The sequence below is a fragment of the Falco rusticolus genome, chromosome 6 (genome assembly GCF_015220075.1).
Source record: "Falco rusticolus isolate bFalRus1 chromosome 6, bFalRus1.pri, whole genome shotgun sequence".
Classification (NCBI taxonomy): Eukaryota; Metazoa; Chordata; class Aves; order Falconiformes; family Falconidae; genus Falco; species Falco rusticolus.
The window spans coordinates 63,283,640-63,300,669 of NC_051192.1; the positions used below are offsets into that span (position 1 = coordinate 63,283,640).

General features: G+C 37.9%; 1 protein-coding gene across 1 annotated transcript in view; it reads left to right on the plus strand.

Moving 5' to 3' along the window:
• MBOAT2 (membrane bound O-acyltransferase domain containing 2) overlaps positions 1-17,030 on the plus strand; it is a 100,584-nt gene that overhangs the window by 57,015 nt on the left and 26,539 nt on the right. The window contains exons 4-5 of the mRNA XM_037392554.1: positions 3,973-4,068; positions 7,709-7,764. Of these exons, the coding sequence (XP_037248451.1) occupies positions 3,973-4,068; positions 7,709-7,764 (152 nt within the window). The remainder of the gene's footprint in view (positions 1-3,972; positions 4,069-7,708; positions 7,765-17,030) is intronic.

The following is a 17,030-nucleotide window of genomic DNA, read 5'->3' on the forward strand; positions in this document are numbered from 1 at the left end:
ATGAAGTGGCAGGCAGTCATCTGTGGCTGCTTGGTTTCCCCCCCCAACCCCCGGCGGGGGGGGGGTCTGTAAATACCGGGGGCCGGATTGAGGACCCTGGGGGGCCGTATCCAGCCCGCGGGCCGTAGTTTGAGGACCCCTGTTTAAGACCAACTACTTTTCTACAGGAAGGGAAATTTAGCCTTGGGTAAAACTGTTGCATTCAGGCAAAGCCTATGATTAATTTCATTGTAGTTGGGTACAACTTCATGTGGTTGAGCTCTGCAAAACCTTACTCAATTTTTCTGATCTAAGGGGTGTTTTTGGTGAATGAGTCTTTGAAGAGGGTAGGAAATGTAGTAAGAGTACTTTAGAAAGTTTTCAAAGCATTTTCAGATGTGTTTTAAAATTTTTGAAGTAAAGCTGGATTTTTACAAATCTGCAAATGACACCACAAACCTGCAGGAGAAACAACAGGAATGATGCAAGCTGTCATAAACCTTTTAAATCTCCTTTAGGGAGAACATGTTGCTGTATTTTCCCCGGTTAAATGACATTTCTCAACAACAAGGGATGTCATGTGGCATGGCTAATGTGCAGAGATGCACTTGGAAGGTGAAAAGCATTGTTTGGGTTCCAAGTTCCTGTGTTTTCCTCATCAGTTAAAAAACCTGTTGTCTTCCAAGCTGTATGTGACTTGGAGCTGACATAGCTGAGAGAGTTAAAATTCATAGTTGTGTTTGGTGAACGCAGTGTAGCAGCAAGTTTCATTGCTCTGTGGGAAGACAGCTTTTGTTTTAGATTGTAAAATGGAATCTGGAATCTCAGCAAGACTGTTGAGCGTCTTCCCCCTGCCCCTTCCGTTTCTGCACCGTGACTTCAGCGTGGATAGTAACTGAATGTTGCAAGAAATCCTACCATGTCAGTTATGATGGCTAACATCTATTTCAGAGGGTATGTGGAAGTCCCAGGTGGCTGACAATTTGGTCAGCAGATACCAAACCCATATGCTCCATAAACACAAAGGCAAGAAAGGATTGTGCTCTTTCTGTTGCTGTTCTTTCTAACTGGACTTTTCACAGAACTTGGAAGGCACTTAAACCACAGGAACCTGCAAGTGATGTAACCTTTAAACTGCTCTACATGTTTCACTGTGGAATATTCAGGTAGCATTGCAGCCTCAGTCTGTGTTCCTAAGTGCAGGACACTACAAAGTGGTTTAAACTACTTGTATTAGCTATAAATACAATCTTTCACTTTTCATGGAACACCTGTGTTTGATATGCAGAAGTACAGAGCACTTGCATCTGTGTGTGACTGAAATGTACTAGAGCTGTCATCTTTAAAAAAATCTAAATTCACCCAGAAATTGACTGTGCATCTCCCCAGTTTGGTATTCAGACCCACGTAATCTTTTTCTCAGTTTCCTCATGTACGTAGAACTGGTGTAAGATTGACTATCACTGCAGTTAATCTTAAGAGGAATGTCATTTTTATGAATCACTTGAATGCGTGGAGAATAACTGAGGAAGTGCTCATGAGGAAATCCCAAACCTCTTGAGTGCAGCATGTGGAAGATATGCAAGAAGTAAAATCACTGGATATATCTTGAACTTGAATGCAAACCCTTTAAAAGGTATCAAGAATAATGACCTGTTTCTTGAAAGAAATGGGAATTTGTGGTTTCATGTTCATAGTAGGCTGCAGGACTGTATTCTAATGACTATGTAAATTCCTTAGGTTTCCTGAATTCTCAGTGCTTTTCTTCATTTGGGTTATTTGTTAGTTTTTCTTTAGCTGTACTTGCCAGCATAGCTTTTCTGCTTGCAGAAGGAGGTCTTTGTAAAGCCCTGTTTAAAAACAGTGTAAATGTTTCATGACTTAAACTGTATAAGGTAGAAACTGGTGTCTGTTTTCTTCCATCTGAGTGTGTACACTTAATCCACTAATGTATAAACTGTGTTTCTTGTCCTGACGAAGTATATATTGCTGCTATGGATAGCATTTTAAGGTATAAAAGCTGTAGTTAGCATTACTTCTGTAATTCTGTTTGTTCTAGACCTATTGCAATATATTGTGAATAGACTGTTGTTTATAAATACCTGATCTTGCCAGTGGGGATAAAATTAAGATTCTTTTAAACCTACAATATTTAATTTTTTCTTGGCTTTTTTTTTATGGTATCTGTGGGTGAGTATGTGTAGGTATCTCTACACATAACAAGTTACTTTTAATCTGATGCTGTTTAGTATATAAATCAAGAGGCTGGTAAAGCTGAAAAGCTTACAGAATTTTTAGTGAATGGAAGAACTGGGACTGATTTCAGTATGAGAAAGTATGAGTCAGTTTCACACTCACTTGTGTGAAACCTGGGTGATTTTTTGGTGTGGGTGGGTTAGTTTTTCTTAAAATACCTTAGGAAAATTTTAATTCCAAATTTAAAAAAAAAAGTTCTACATTATATCATATTTCTGATATCTGCAGTCCGCTACATACTACTTAATTGTGTTGAATTGTTTTACTTGCTGAAATAACTGGCTCATAATTAGATCAAATTATTCTGTAATTTTGTTGGATGCTTGTTATAAACACTTTTGTACCAGTTACCCACCCAATATAATACTGTTTCTGGATTTTTAAGATTTATCAAAATGGAAAGTAAACTATTGCTAAAACAGGCACCCTAAACCTTTCTTCAAAAAAGCAAGAAGTGTGGTTTAATGTAGCTACTATTATATAAAGTAATCTGTAATTTGGAAGCTAGGTGTTTTAAAATATTGAATTGTTTATCTTTAACACAATTTTAATTAAAGGTTAAACTGCATGTGTCCTGTGTGACAACTTCTAGGTTGAAGAATAATTTCTAAGACTTTAGAATTTATTATGTTAAAACTTTTTTGCAAAAATGTCTATTTGGAAAGGAAAGTAAAAGCATGTTCCAAAGTCTTCCTATAGAGTCCCTCACTATTTCACCTAAACCCAGTCCTAGTCATAATTTTCCGTTTGATGTATGAATATTTTCATTCTAACTGGACTTTGAATGTGCAATGTGGCCTGCTGTAGGGGTTGCGTATTGGTCTTGTGAACGTGGAACAGGTACTTGATTTCATTACCATGAATGTTTCTGAAGTTATCATATGGAAATCTTCAAGACTGTGAAGTTTATACATGAATTCCTGAAAGATTAGTCCTAAAAGAAAGTTCCTGCTGGCATTCACAATCCTTTTTGACTGCAAAGAGTATCTGGCACATTTTGTGCAGTGTACTGGCAAATCAGTTCTTACTGTTCAATTGTTGTACATATTAAGAAGGCGGGAGGAGTAATCCCAACCCTGATCTGAAAAGATGATACATGAAATTAAATGTATAATACTTACGTAAGGTGGTTCTTATCAGTGTTTTTCTTACATTTGCTGAAGATCCGCTTTAACAGGAGGCATAAAGGCATCCTGTTCCTTTTACAGTCATGTTTTAATCTGTGTATTTACAAAGTAACTGCTTTTTCCAGTTACTTTGAAGACAACAGTAGTGGGATCTGTGGTGCTGAATTTTGAATGTATAGAAGCACATGCAGTGGAAACTGATGTATAATTTGCTAAACTTCTATACTCATATAGACAAAAATTAAACTAAAAAAAAAAGCTTAACAGATTAATTTACACTTTATAGGACTTCCAGTTTTTACAGTGGTGTTGAAATTATAAATCAAATGCTTTACTTATGTGAATAAATGTTTTGGCTAATGACAACAGAATTTGTAAGTTAGTACTGCACACTTTAAAAAAAAAAAAAAAAAATTCTATGTGCTTGCATAGAATAAATACTGCCAAAAAAACCCCAGTCAGAATGGAGGTGAGTTGCACATTCCAGTTATCTAATAGTCACTAGAAAGAGTTGGAGACTAGACTCTACTTAAGGTAGTTTATTCAGTGGAGAAATGTTTATGGTTTTTAATTAAAAAGCCTTTTTTTTTTCTCCCCATTTTCCTTCCAGGTATTGCTTTGTTTTTGCTTTGGGATACCTCACTGTGTGCCAAATTACTAGAGTCTATATCTTTGATTATGGACAGTATTCTGCTGATTTTTCTGGGTAAGGAGAAAATCAATCTTTCCATCTTATCTTCCTAAGGGACGCTGTCTATTATGGTTCTTTGTCCAGGTTAAGTGTGTCTATCTTCTGAACTTTGGGAGAAAGCTCTGTATGTGTGTATTGGCACACATAGAAATATATATGTACCTATGCTTTAATCGTGCAAACTGAGAATTTTGGAAACAGTTGTCTTGTTAGAACCACAAATGCATTGTCTGTTGCTTTCTGTGCCTGTCTGAAGGGCATAAAGGATTTGGTGGCTGTGGAAATTTTTTTTACTTCTCTTTCTTCCTCTAAAATTTTATGTTACCACACATGATAACATGATGAAAGTTGAGTTGTATCTGATGTATTTGCATGCCTGGCACAGTCTGATACCACTATGTGAGGAAAAACGGAATATTTTATGGTATTTAGCTTTTAGCTTCTTTCTGTTTTGCTTTTATGTTAGGTGTTCCAGAAGGAGAAAGGTAAGGAGAAAGGCACCTGTATGGTGTAGTCATCACGCAGCCCTTGGACACAAGACGTTTTGTCTGTATGTGCTCTCATTTTACATAATGAACTTAAACCTATATTTGACTTGAGCTGTACAGCAGCAAAACAGAATTAAATAGGTAAAGTAAAAATAAACTATATTAGTGACTGTTCTTTATACTGCAGACACAGAGAAGTGAAGTACAGCATTTTGTATAAAGAAGTTTGCTACTGTGATGTGCTGTAGATTTAAAGGAGAGTGTGTATTTTGGAAAAGAGAGATGGGGAGCATTTGCTAGTCTGATTTAAAAAAAAAAAATGCATTACATACTTTTCAGGAATACTATGAATGGCAGTGGGTCTTTGTAGTTTAGTGTTACCTGTGTTGTGTTGCAGGTTCATAAGTGTTAAGTTCATAATTTCTGTCATTTTTAGCTGGGTCTTACCTTCTGAAACATCTTTCTACATGTATGCCTACATCCAAGTGTCTGCCTTCAGCCAGATATCTAAGTTTCAAGTGTAGTCAGCAGAGATCTGATCGGTCTGGACAGTAGAGCATTTCAGCTGACCCACCACTAAGTATCTACCTTGATATGAACTGGGTCGCTTGCCGCATGCCCCTGACTCCATTGACTAGATCTCCACTGGCTGTAATGAGAGCTTGCAACACAGACATACGCATAAAGGCACTTTAAAATTAGGTTTACTGATGTTGAATTAGATTTCACCATTAAAAGTGGACCTGTAACCCAAATGCTGTCCCCTCCAGTTCACTGTAGGGCCAAAGCGTACAACCTTGGCAGTGATCGAAGCTCTGAGCTGACTCTGAAAGCAGTGTAATTGCACTTGTTGTTTGCTGCTCTCCAAACTGTTAGTAGAACTTGAGAACACCATTGCTCAAACGCAACTACTGCCTTCAGATAGCAGCTGTCTTTGTGACTGTCTTGGTTTGGTGTTAGCTCAGAAATTCCTGCTAGGTCTTAACGTGTCCAAAGACTTAGGAGACCTGTGCCCTGGATAGAACTGTATTGAAGCCTAGATCCAACTCGGTACATTTGAGCTGCCTGATTTAAACCATCCTTTCATGCACCAGTTTGATGTATGCATATCATATTAAATGTCTGGCGTATACTCTGTCAGCTCCCTTGGGTCATGAGACAGAGGTTACTTCCAAAACAGGAGCAGAAAAAAGAATTGGGCTATCTTCTGTCAATTTTCTCAAGTTCTAGGGGAAGAGAGTAAGCTCAAGAAAATAACAAAAGCTGCCTAACTAGCTGTTGAATCTCAGTACCAGCAAGTTCTTCCAAAGATGTTGGCATGGATTCATATAGTGGTTAGCCACAAAAAAGCTTTGAATGTCTGTTTACCTAGATATTTCTCCTAGAATACCATGCCTATCTGAGGTGGCCAAGCCCAGAGAATCTGCAAAAACTTTGAAAAAAGGTATCAATGTACTGACAGTGGAGAAAGCTGAGGAGACCTCATGCTGGAGGTGCAAATGCTTGTAGAGAGCTGTGTGGTCCTGGCTTCAGTACTAACAGATCCCAGCTGCCAGTGAGCCTTCCAGCACCTCCTTTGCCTTTCTGCCAGCACCTACAAGGGATCGTTTAAAATCCTGGTTCACAGCCTCACTGTTCCAGGAAGGACTCTTCCTCTTTTAGTCTCTAGATTGTTGCTACTCAGCCAAATAGCCACTTGAGAAGGAAAGAAATAGCAGGGTCTGCTCTGATAGTAATGACAGATGTATCTGCTAGAATAAATGTCTGACTGAGCTCCTCCTGGGCTCCGTCCTTCCGCCAGGCAGGATCCATGCTGTCACATACCCACTTACACAAGAAAAACCCATTATGATGAGAATCAGTTGGGGATTTCTGTCAGCACCAGGCAGGTCTGCAGGTCAAATGCTAGAAAGAGACAGGAGAGATTTCCCAGACTGCCTGTTCTTGTTTAGGTTTCTTCCTTGCTGACCCTTGCCTGTCACTCTAGCTTCAATATCAGGATTTTGGCACACGGCTATACAGTAGAAAAACCTTTTTCCCTGGTTGCATTTTGAGGACTGGAAATACTGTGTGCTTTGAAGTAAACTTAACCTTAAAAAAAATTAATTTGACAGACCGAGCCATTTGGCAAAATACTGGCATAGCCCTGTCAGTGAAGGACTTGATGACTGTTGGGTTGGTTTTCTGTGCCAACTTAAATGTGTCATAAAAAGGCCCAGTGCAATCAAAAGACTTGAATAAAACTCTGTGCCCATCCTACAGTATGATTACTTTGTAGTGTTTTTGTTGGTTGGGGGCGGGGGGGGGGGGGGGGGGGGGAGTTTATCTCCAGCTCAGATATTACTAGATGAATACTAGGTAAATACAATCCATGATACATTTATGAGATCTGATTTCCAAGTTAAATTTCTAAATTCTGGTAACCTACTTCATGCTCTTCTCTGTTTTCTCCTTCCCCCCAGTTAGCAGTGCTGGGATTTATGTCAGTCAAAAAACGCTTAGATGCTACAAAGATGGAATAATTTCTTTGTGTAAACCTGACTTTCTTAGCAGGGGAAAATATCTCTTGGACAGTTTAGGATCTGCTCAAGTGCACAAAATTCAAAACAAACTAAACTGTGTTGGAGCCAGCATAATTACGCTGGGTTTCTGTTTTGCCAGCTATATTTACTTGAAGCAAATAATAATTCTAGATGGAAAAATTAAGCATAGGACCAGGTGTTAGTAGAAACAGTGGAAGTGGTCTGCATGCATAGTACTGTTCAACTTTGGTATATTTTTTTATTTTTGCTTACTGTTGCCTTAATTTACAATGCATATAATTGCTGTTACTGCCCTTTTGTTCTTCACTCTTCCCACTGTAAAAAAAAATAAACTATGTTGTAGAAAATAAATGTGAAACACTTTGGCCATGTTTATGGAACCGAAGGCAGCAATAAAAGGCATGGGTTATCAAATACTTTGTCTAAGGATTAAATTCTTTTGCACTGAAAACTCTGTAATGGTTTGAGCTCCAAAAACTAATTGCTTTGTCCTTGCATTGAAAATCTTCCAGTTGCGAGTAACTAATTTGGACTATTAGTATAAACTTTGCCTGATGTTATTTGCATATGAAAGAAAATCCTGAACTTTTTTCTAAATTATTCTTTCTTCCTTTTTTGTAACAGTCCAATGATGATAATTACACAGAAGATCACTAGTTTGGCATTTGAGATTCATGATGGTAAGATTTCTTTAAACTGTGTTTAATTTTCCATACAAAAGAAACTTAAGGAAAGTTAGTCATGAGTCTACGAGTTACTTCAGTCCAGTTTGTGTTCTAGGGCAAAATGTGTTTTTGTCTCAACTGCTTCTTTTGATCCTTACTAATGGAAGTACCAAGAAATGTTGCTCAGACACTACAAAAGCTCTGAAGATGCTCACATTGTGCAGACGATACTACTTAATAGAAGATGAATGACACTTCTGAGGCCAGTGACTAAAGACCACTGACATTTTTGGGGGGCTGGAGTATTGATCCCAAGAGTTAGCTAAATAATTTCCAAATTCAGAGATCACAGTTGCTGAAAGATTGGTAGAAAAAGTACATGTAACTTCAGTTGTTGAGCACCTCTTTTTTTTAAAAAACGCTGTTAATCTCCTTCTAATTTGTGCCACATACCCTGATTTTTATAAAACCTTTGTACAGGTTTCATTTTGTTTATTGTCATAATGACATTGCTAACATACCAGTGTGAACAGGGAGATTATTTAATTATGATTCTGTCTTTTCTCTTGTCAGATTTATCCATCAGATAAGTGGGCCCTAGCTGTGACAAGAATTGATCCTAATGTTGCTTTTCATGGATCGTGTATCTAGATTTTTAGTTACCTTTAAATGCAAAGGAGTAGGTTTGATTTTAAGATTTAAAATATCGTCCAATAAACCTAGCCAGTTAGCTTGAATCACTTGGAGCTACAGCTGTCAGTTGAAGATTTGGGAGTGTAGCCCTGGACACCTGGATAAGACACCTGTTTTTCTGAAATTTTTTTAGTAACATTATGTATGGAGTTCAATATGGTTTTGTCTTATAAGCATCTTAGCTTTACTGCTGTTGGTGTTTTGGTTTTTTGCATTCTCATGAAGTTACACTGTCTAGAGAAGCCTGTAGTCAACAACATCCATGAATACAAAGAGTCAGGAAACCACCTTTCTGTAAGAACTGTTGTGTGAATGAAAATAAATAATGCTGGGTGTATCTAGTCAAAGAAGTTGGTATCTAACTCCCAGAGAAAATATATTCAGAAGTATTAGTCTTGTAAGCTGTTATCAATTAGAGTACGGAACACACAAGTCAGAGGAAACAGCGTGTTATAAGGAAGTAATAATTCTAGTATCAAAGATAAAAGCTTCCTCTTACTACTACTTTGCTAGGGGAAAGAGCTATTTTCTATTTGTTGACATCATACACAAATACTGGAGCTGTGGTATGGCACAAGCATGTGATTGTTCCTGGTAATCTTGAAACAACTGTTTCATTTAGTCAGCTCTGTTCTTAACTTTCATCACAAACTGAACTAGATTTTTCTCCTACTTAATTCAGATAATTTGTATTTTCCTTATAAGCCCAGCTTATTTTCTGTCTGAATTTCTTGTAGGTATCGCTGAATTCTGAGTATCAATTCTGAAGTTTTGTTCCTTGTTGACCTCGTATCAGAGATCCTCTAGAGTCTGTCAGCCTGTCGGGATTAGCTGATAATATATTGGAAAACTTTCTTTCTGGCTGCATTTGTGATTTAGCAGAGTATTTTACTTGAGTTGGATGATCACTGTTGCTGGGAGCATACTGTGAAGATGACTTCAAAAAGCTGACATGACCAATGTGAATTCGAGAGCAACTGCTAGTCTGGTGTCAGGAAATGTTAAGAAAACATGTACAGGGGAAACTGAGATTGTACTAAAGCAATGATTTTTAACCATTGACTACTTAAAAGGGATCCATCATGAGAAATTAGTGAAAACTAGCCCTCTGTCAGTGGGCTTTTTTTCACTGTACAAAGGTCCATCCTCCCCAGTGGGAGGGACAGACTGGGGAGGAGATAATATTGAAAACCATTATGCAAAGGCATTCAGAGTCTCCAGTCACATCAGCTTGGCTATATTAAACACCAATTACTTTATCCCCCCCCCCCCCCCCCCCCCCCCCCTCGTTTTTACCAGTACATCCAAGGAGAGGTAATGAAAATAAACAGCTGAAAGAAGGGTGTTGGTGTATTGGAAGATTGTGGTAAGCTTCAAGACTCTAGTTGTAGTCACACTGGTTTTGCAGTAAAAGCAAGTCTTCTGGACTTGATCTTTTCCTGACAGCCTGTTTGTTGTGTTTAGCTGGTTTCTGTGTTGTATTTGAAGGTCCTGGAGAGAACTGGAAGTAATCACAAAGGCTGCTCACTCGTGCTGCATATTAAAGAGTCTGTCTAGCTGAGTGGGTATGTTTGGTTCCAAGTTGAACAGTAGTATGGAATACTATAAATAAAAAACAACTACTTCTATAACTAGAACTACTTCTATAACTTACTGTGGGCTTTTTTTTTCAAGCAGGAAAATTCAATGCAAGTTGCATAGGATTAATATGATTGTGGTATAATACTGACGTTTTAGAAGGCTGCATGGATCAAAAATTTACACCTGAGTGAATTTGGAGTATGCCTTTGGTGTGCTCTGATTTACTTTTTGAACTTAAGCCCTTGATAGTTGTTGCCTTCTTACAGTTTCTTGTTATTCAGTTGAGCACTGCCAAAAATGAGTAGGCAGAATGTTAAGATTTGCTTTGTATTTGTTGCGGATTATCTTTGGCATCACACATGTATATTCTAAAGGCAGAAATGTTTTTACATGATTTGGAGAATGCTTGTATCCATATTAATTCTTCATGACAAGATATTTATGCAATTATGCATAATATGCAAAATATGCAAAAATCAGGCTAATTACAGAGTTAAGGGAGAAAATTTTTTTTTTACTTTAGATGCTAATTCTGGAGTACCTTTTATCCATCAACTTTAAAACTAGCGTATTTTGGAGAAGGAAGGGAGCATTGGAGTTATTCTAGAAGCAAGGAGCTTTCTACAGGTGCAGTTTAGAAGGGCTATAAAATGGAGGATTGTACTTGGACAAGAAATTTCTAGTTAGAGGGTGGCAAGTAGAGAAGCCTTTGCAATTGTAGTTAGAAGGTGCTAAAAGTTAAGCCGCGGAGAGAAAGAGAGATACTGTCACTGATTAACTCTGTATCTTTGCAATGAGTTCATGTGGTGGTCTCCCTTTTTTGCTTATGACCCACTCAGCTGTAGAGAGCCTTACTTGTTTTACTGCAATTCTGTAGGAGATGAGGGATCTCTACAAGAAAGACCTGTATTCAAATCTAACTTCGCTAATCTGTATGCGCTTTGTCAGTTTGTTTTTAATTATAGTACTTAATGAGTCTTAAAGAGCCTCTTCAATTGTTTATATTCATAACCCATTAAAGTTCTGGAGCTCTCAATGTATTTATTTTTAAATCTCCAAGAGATGCAGCCAGCAAAGCTAGGGAACATTAGACTTGATATTTGATATTTAAAAGGGAAAAAAAAAATTCTCACAGCTTCTTCCAATCTTATTTGTCTACTGTGATTTAAATTAAATAATACATAAAACTTTGAAGGAAAAAAAGTCATATTCTAAATGTAATACCAATCTACTAAACATGAAATCTAATTCTTCCAAATTATTTTTGTTATATTACTATGTTGCACTTGCCCATAAAAATGTGTGAATACAGGTAAGAAACGAGAACCATAACACTCTTCTTGTTCCGTTAGCTCCTTCTTGGTTCCCAGGGGCTTATTTCACAGCCTTTCTGACTACAAAAAAATAACTCTTTGTTCCTGTGTATACCCTTCTCCCATCCCCTATGCCTTGGGTTTTAGCTCTGTCTTGCTAATTTTTAAAAGTGCTTTTCGTGGAATGCTGCTGGCTTCCCCACTCCGCCCCGCCCCCCCCCCCCCCCCCCCCCCCTTATTATTTCCTCCTGTGTGTCTTGGTACTCTCCCTTAAAAGCAATAGAGTAGACATTGATGCTGATCTGGTGAGGCACTACATTTACTGTGAGGACTCAAAGGAGGTAGAGTACAGTGAATATGGAACTTGAATGATTGATATTTTTATTTTTGTTACCTCCACCTTTTAGTTTGAATGATATATTGGTGAAATACAGTTAAAGGCTAGTCTTACATCAGTGTTTTCAGTCTCTTTTAGTTTGATCCAACAGCAGGCTATTAGGACAAGGGCTGGATTATTTTACGCAATTTTCCTCATACTGCTGTTGTACTATTATAAAGCTGTAAGATTTCAGAATAGACTATTAGAGCCTATTTTCCTCTGCAGAAATAATGAAAGTATAGCCCCTGTCCAATATGGCCCTTGAGAGGAGAGCTATTTCGATGGATAGATGAAGCACATGAAAAATGGGAAGGAGATGAGGAAAAAGAAGCAGAAGTGATGTTGGAGAAACTTACGTGCAAACACTGTATTAGTTGCTGTGGTCTTAATTATCAATTGCTGCCTGGCTCATGATATTGTGGTACTATGCCATACGGTTGGGAGGTTTTTCGGACAACACTTGCTTGCCTTATTTTTCCTTATAAAGTAAATTTCTTGTTGGTTTGGAGCTAATGAACAGCCCCATCCAAACTGTAGTACCTGCTATTATGTTAGTAGTAATGGTTTTGTTAGCTGTGCTTGAACGGTGTAATAGTATCAGAAGTATTGAATAATATTTCTTGATTTAGTTGATATAAACATTTCTTCTTCATTTTCAATTAACTAGATTCTTTGCCTTTTCCTTTTCTCAAAGGAAAATAATTCCCATATTCAGCAGAAGGACACTACATCTTTCCAAAAGGCTTGCAGACAACTTCAGTGTTGGTCTGCTCTGGCTTAAAGGGTGGAAATGTGGGAGTACATTGAACTGTGCATGTATTTCTGTACCGTAGATGAGATATTTCAATTCTTTTTTAAATAGATAACTGTAAAACCAGACCAGGATTACCAGGCTGAACTGTTGATTGTCACAATGTGTCACCACGGTAAAAAGGAAGCATACCGTGGTTTTGGACCATTTACTGTTGTGATTAAGTGGAGTTTTTTATTGTAGTGAGAGGCGGTCAGTAAAGAATGTTATGTTTTTGAAAATAAAGGTCTTGTAAACTATCAAAGTGCTTTTCTGACTTCAGATAGGTCTTTTATTATTGCTATCATTATGTCTTTTAAAAAGTGTGTTTGGATGTTGCTGTTGTGAAAGTATAAGCAAGAAAAAACTGAACAACTCTCGAGACAGAAATGTGTGCTTATGTATGTAGAACTAAATACTTTTAAGGATTTTTGGTAGGTTATCGTGATCCAGTTCCACTTTATAAATGCAGGTATTACAGCAAAAAATTCTAGCTGTTTAACCAAGTATGTTGTTTTCTAATTTGTCTGTTTAATTATATCAGGGAAACTGCCATGGTATGGTAGTGTGTGGGTGTGTATTTTTTTTTTGGTAACTTGATGCTTTCTTAAGTCTAGGAGTTTCTTTTAATGCTGTCTTTCCAATTGTCTCTTGATCTGTGTTTTTATTTATTTATGTATTTTAAAAGTGCTCCCTCTTGTGTTAGTGACCGCATGGTTGTTATTGTTTCAGTATCAGTTACAAATTCACTTTGGTTACAGTACATGTCATGAGTGTTTAAAGGGATTATGTTGTATGTCACCCCTCCTAAGTCTTCAGGTGGTGTTCTGGGCCTATGTTTGCTTTCACAGCTCTCTGGATATCAAGACTTCTGATTTTTCTTGCTTGTTGTAGTTTCTTTGCGGTTTTACTCAGCTGGCCTTTGTGTCTGTTTGCTTTTGCTGCTGCCAATGTGCTAGTAACAACAAAAACCATTATTGTCTGTCGATCTTCTTCAAGTCTTAAAATATTTTAATAACAGCATGCATTTGGGCTCAGCTGGTGATCCATTTCAGAACTTGAAATTAAAATTTACTGTAATTACAACAGAGCCTGTGATATGATCTTTATGTTTAAGTATTATTAATGTAATATAATCTTGCATCTAAGCATTATTAATGAGTTACTGAGTAGCCAGATTTCATGCAAATACAAAGATGGGTATGTTCAAGCAGATTAACCGCAAAGCTGGGGTGGTGCTATGATCCAATTGTAAACATTGGATTACTGTAGTGAGAGCGTGGTAGTAGTCATAATATACTTTAATAAAGCCTATGTGGCAAGGTATTTGTACGTACCTGAGGATGTTGATTTTGTTGCCATTAGGATGTGTTCTCTTGAGGAGGAATGAAAAGATGAACTTCCTCATGATCTAGACCACGAGGGTTAAATATTTTTGCTGATGATTTACAAAGGTCTTTTACCAAGGACGGAACGTAGGAGCATTTCCTACTTCACAGATGAGAAAACTTGGTTACAGTTGCCAAGTGACCAAATGATTTCACCTCTTTAACGGAGGTTTGATAAAACCCATTTTCTCTGATCACCACTGTGTGATTTAGTAGCAACTAAAAGCTGCAGCCCTTGCAGTATTCTCCTGCTTTAGGACAGGAGAAGACAATTCTCCTAATCCCTAGAGAAAGGTTGCGAAACTTTGTGAGTTCCCTAGTGGTGGCGTGCTGTTGAAATGAGGTGTCTTCATCTCCAATGTGTAGCAGGTGTAGGGAACAGCTATGATTTATGAGGCCTCTGTTCCCATGGGCAGATACACTGTTTGAGAAATACTGAATGTATATATATTAATTCATCTCTCTTATTAGATAAGCATCAATGTAAGAGCACCTTTTCCATATGTATTTTTTATGAATTTTAAAATGTTAACAGTAGTTTCCTGAAACCTTTCAGGAGTATGACAGGCAGAGATCAGTGGTTTCCTTGTTCTTTCATTCTATGCAAAGATGATAAATAGGCCTTCAAGGCACCTAGAAGACATTAAAAAAGAAAAAAAACCAAACAGGGAAAGCCACTGAACTGACCTCAGAGAAGCTGCTGGCTGGAGGGAAATCTTAGTGAGATAGGGGGATGAAAAATTATGGAGGCTTACGTGTATGTGGTATTTTTGAGACGGCAAGTATACTCCTCATCAGGTTATTTAGGCCTGAAGTGACTTCTCATGTATGTATGTATGCAACTTGAACTCATTTGAAATATGTCAGTTCTTTCTTCCTTACCTGTTTTGCTGATAGACTGGATACGAAGCAAAAATGAATTCCAAATCAAATACAAGAATAAATGCCATTTATTATATTACACTATAATAAAGGAAAAAATAGCATGCAATATGATAAAAGGAAACAGTACTAGTTGTTATGCACAATGATAAAAGAGCAATAGGAGCGAAGCATGGAATCGTCACTGTGAAGCGTTAGGGAGACTAAGAAAAGGATACATCGCCAGTTACCACATTAACATCATCCAGGCCCACGCTTCAGCTGGGAAGCCCCATTGCAGCCGGTGCCAGAAGTCTCTTGGTAACTGGGAAAATTCCTGCGCAGTGCAGTAGGTGAGGCTTCTGACCTAGTCCTGGAGCTTGCCTATCATTATACTCGGTGAAAAACAAAAATAGTTTACACATCTAGCGTATGTAAACTTTTATGTTTAGGCTAAGTGCAGGCATGCACTATCTTATGGTTCATAAGGTTCACACACACCAGGCGTGTTGGCCAGATACCTGAGTGTGGTGGAGTTACCATCATGACATGGCTGCACATAATATTTATTGTCTGGATGTTCCTGCTCATATCTTGCTTGTTTGGGGGACTAGAGACAAACACCACCTGCTCATTAAAGTTGTCCTTGAGCTCCCTGAGCTCACTTGTCTAAGTTAAACAATCCCTAATTAAAGACAAAGACTTTTTCATAAGCAGTAATCAATTTAATAAATTTTCACCACACCCTTCCAAAAGTATAGGTCGTATTTCAGTGATTAGATTCTTCTATTTCAGGTTTGAGGTTTCTTTCCTCCTTTTTCATATCACACAAATGATGTGAAATCTTTCATTTGACTAATTACTTGTATTTAGTGGTTTAGTCAGGCTTTATGCAAGTTCATTTGGACACACTTGGTGACTGCTTCCTCTTTCTCACTTAAGGGCAAAATACTGATACAGAATGTAAACAGTGAAGGAAGCTCCTGTTCCAGTCAGTTTGCATTGTGTACGCTGTGAGAGACTGAAGGGTCTGTATGGGCTATTTCCCTACACTAGTCATGTTGTATGATCTGCTTCTACCTGTAGGAGTCTTTGTGTTAAACTTCTGTTTAAGTTTGTGTTAAATTCAAAGATTTATTACCTGACAACTGTAATCTTACGGCCTTAAAGGTTAAAGGACCTTTCAAAATGCTTCTCCCACATACTTTATTGTACAGTTATCAGTGTAGAAACCTTTGCTGTAGCACTAAGGAGAAGGTGTGAAAACTTAATGATGGGTAAGAGAAAGTGCCTGCGTGAAGTTAGTAGGGGTGATGCTTTGCCCTTCTGTTTCTTGCCTTGAGTGGGTACAAAAAGGGTTGACTTTCCACTGTGAAGGATCAGGACCGAGGAAGGTATTTTTCCAGGTCGTGTTGGAAGAGAGGTAATGGCAAGTTGCTAACCCCTCTGTTGAAAACTCAAAGTACAGTTTTAGAGTCGTACATGTATAGGTCGCAGTTCCTGGAGTCACACGAAGACAACAGAGTTACCTTTTCTTTAGATAACAAGTATTTCCATAAGTCATAGAATTAAATGAAGTTTTACTTCCCCTTCCACCCCTCAATCTTTTTTGTCCTAAGCCTGACTGATTTTGATATCTAAAAAACTTGGCTCCAGTTAAATCTTTCCTTATGCTTGGATCAAATATAAGAGATCCCCCCCTCTGTGGATTTACTGGCGTCAAGGGCTGGGGTTGAAGGCAGCTTTGCCGTGAGTGGGGGAGGATCTTCTATAGAATCACCTGTTTTCATAAAGCACATTGGGATTTTAAATCTGTATTACTGCTACTCTTCCATGATATTCGTTCATCAAACTTGGTTAGAAATTGGCTGTTAGGTTTAGGCACTCCTAGGGTGGAACATTATTGAAGTGGGATTCCATAAACTTCATAATGTTCAGGAAGCTGTGCTCATAAAAATAATTTGTTTAGTGCTTGCAATGGCAAAGAAAACTTGCAGGGTGAGTAGCCGGGAATGGATGCATGTGCTAACATCTGAACTAGTAGACAGGCTGCAGAAGGAGCTGAAGCAGTCATTTTGGCAAGCAGTGCTGGCTGGTATAAAGGAAGGAGCTTTGCTTCTTCTGTGCCCCTGAATTAATGTATTTTATAATAATTTCAAGTGCTGAAGGTCACATTTTTTACTTTTTTTTTTTTCGGTGTGGATTTTTTTGTTGGGTTTTTTGTTTGTTTTTTTTAATAGGAGTTCAAATTTTGAAGCCTATTTTTCAGGTGTGGG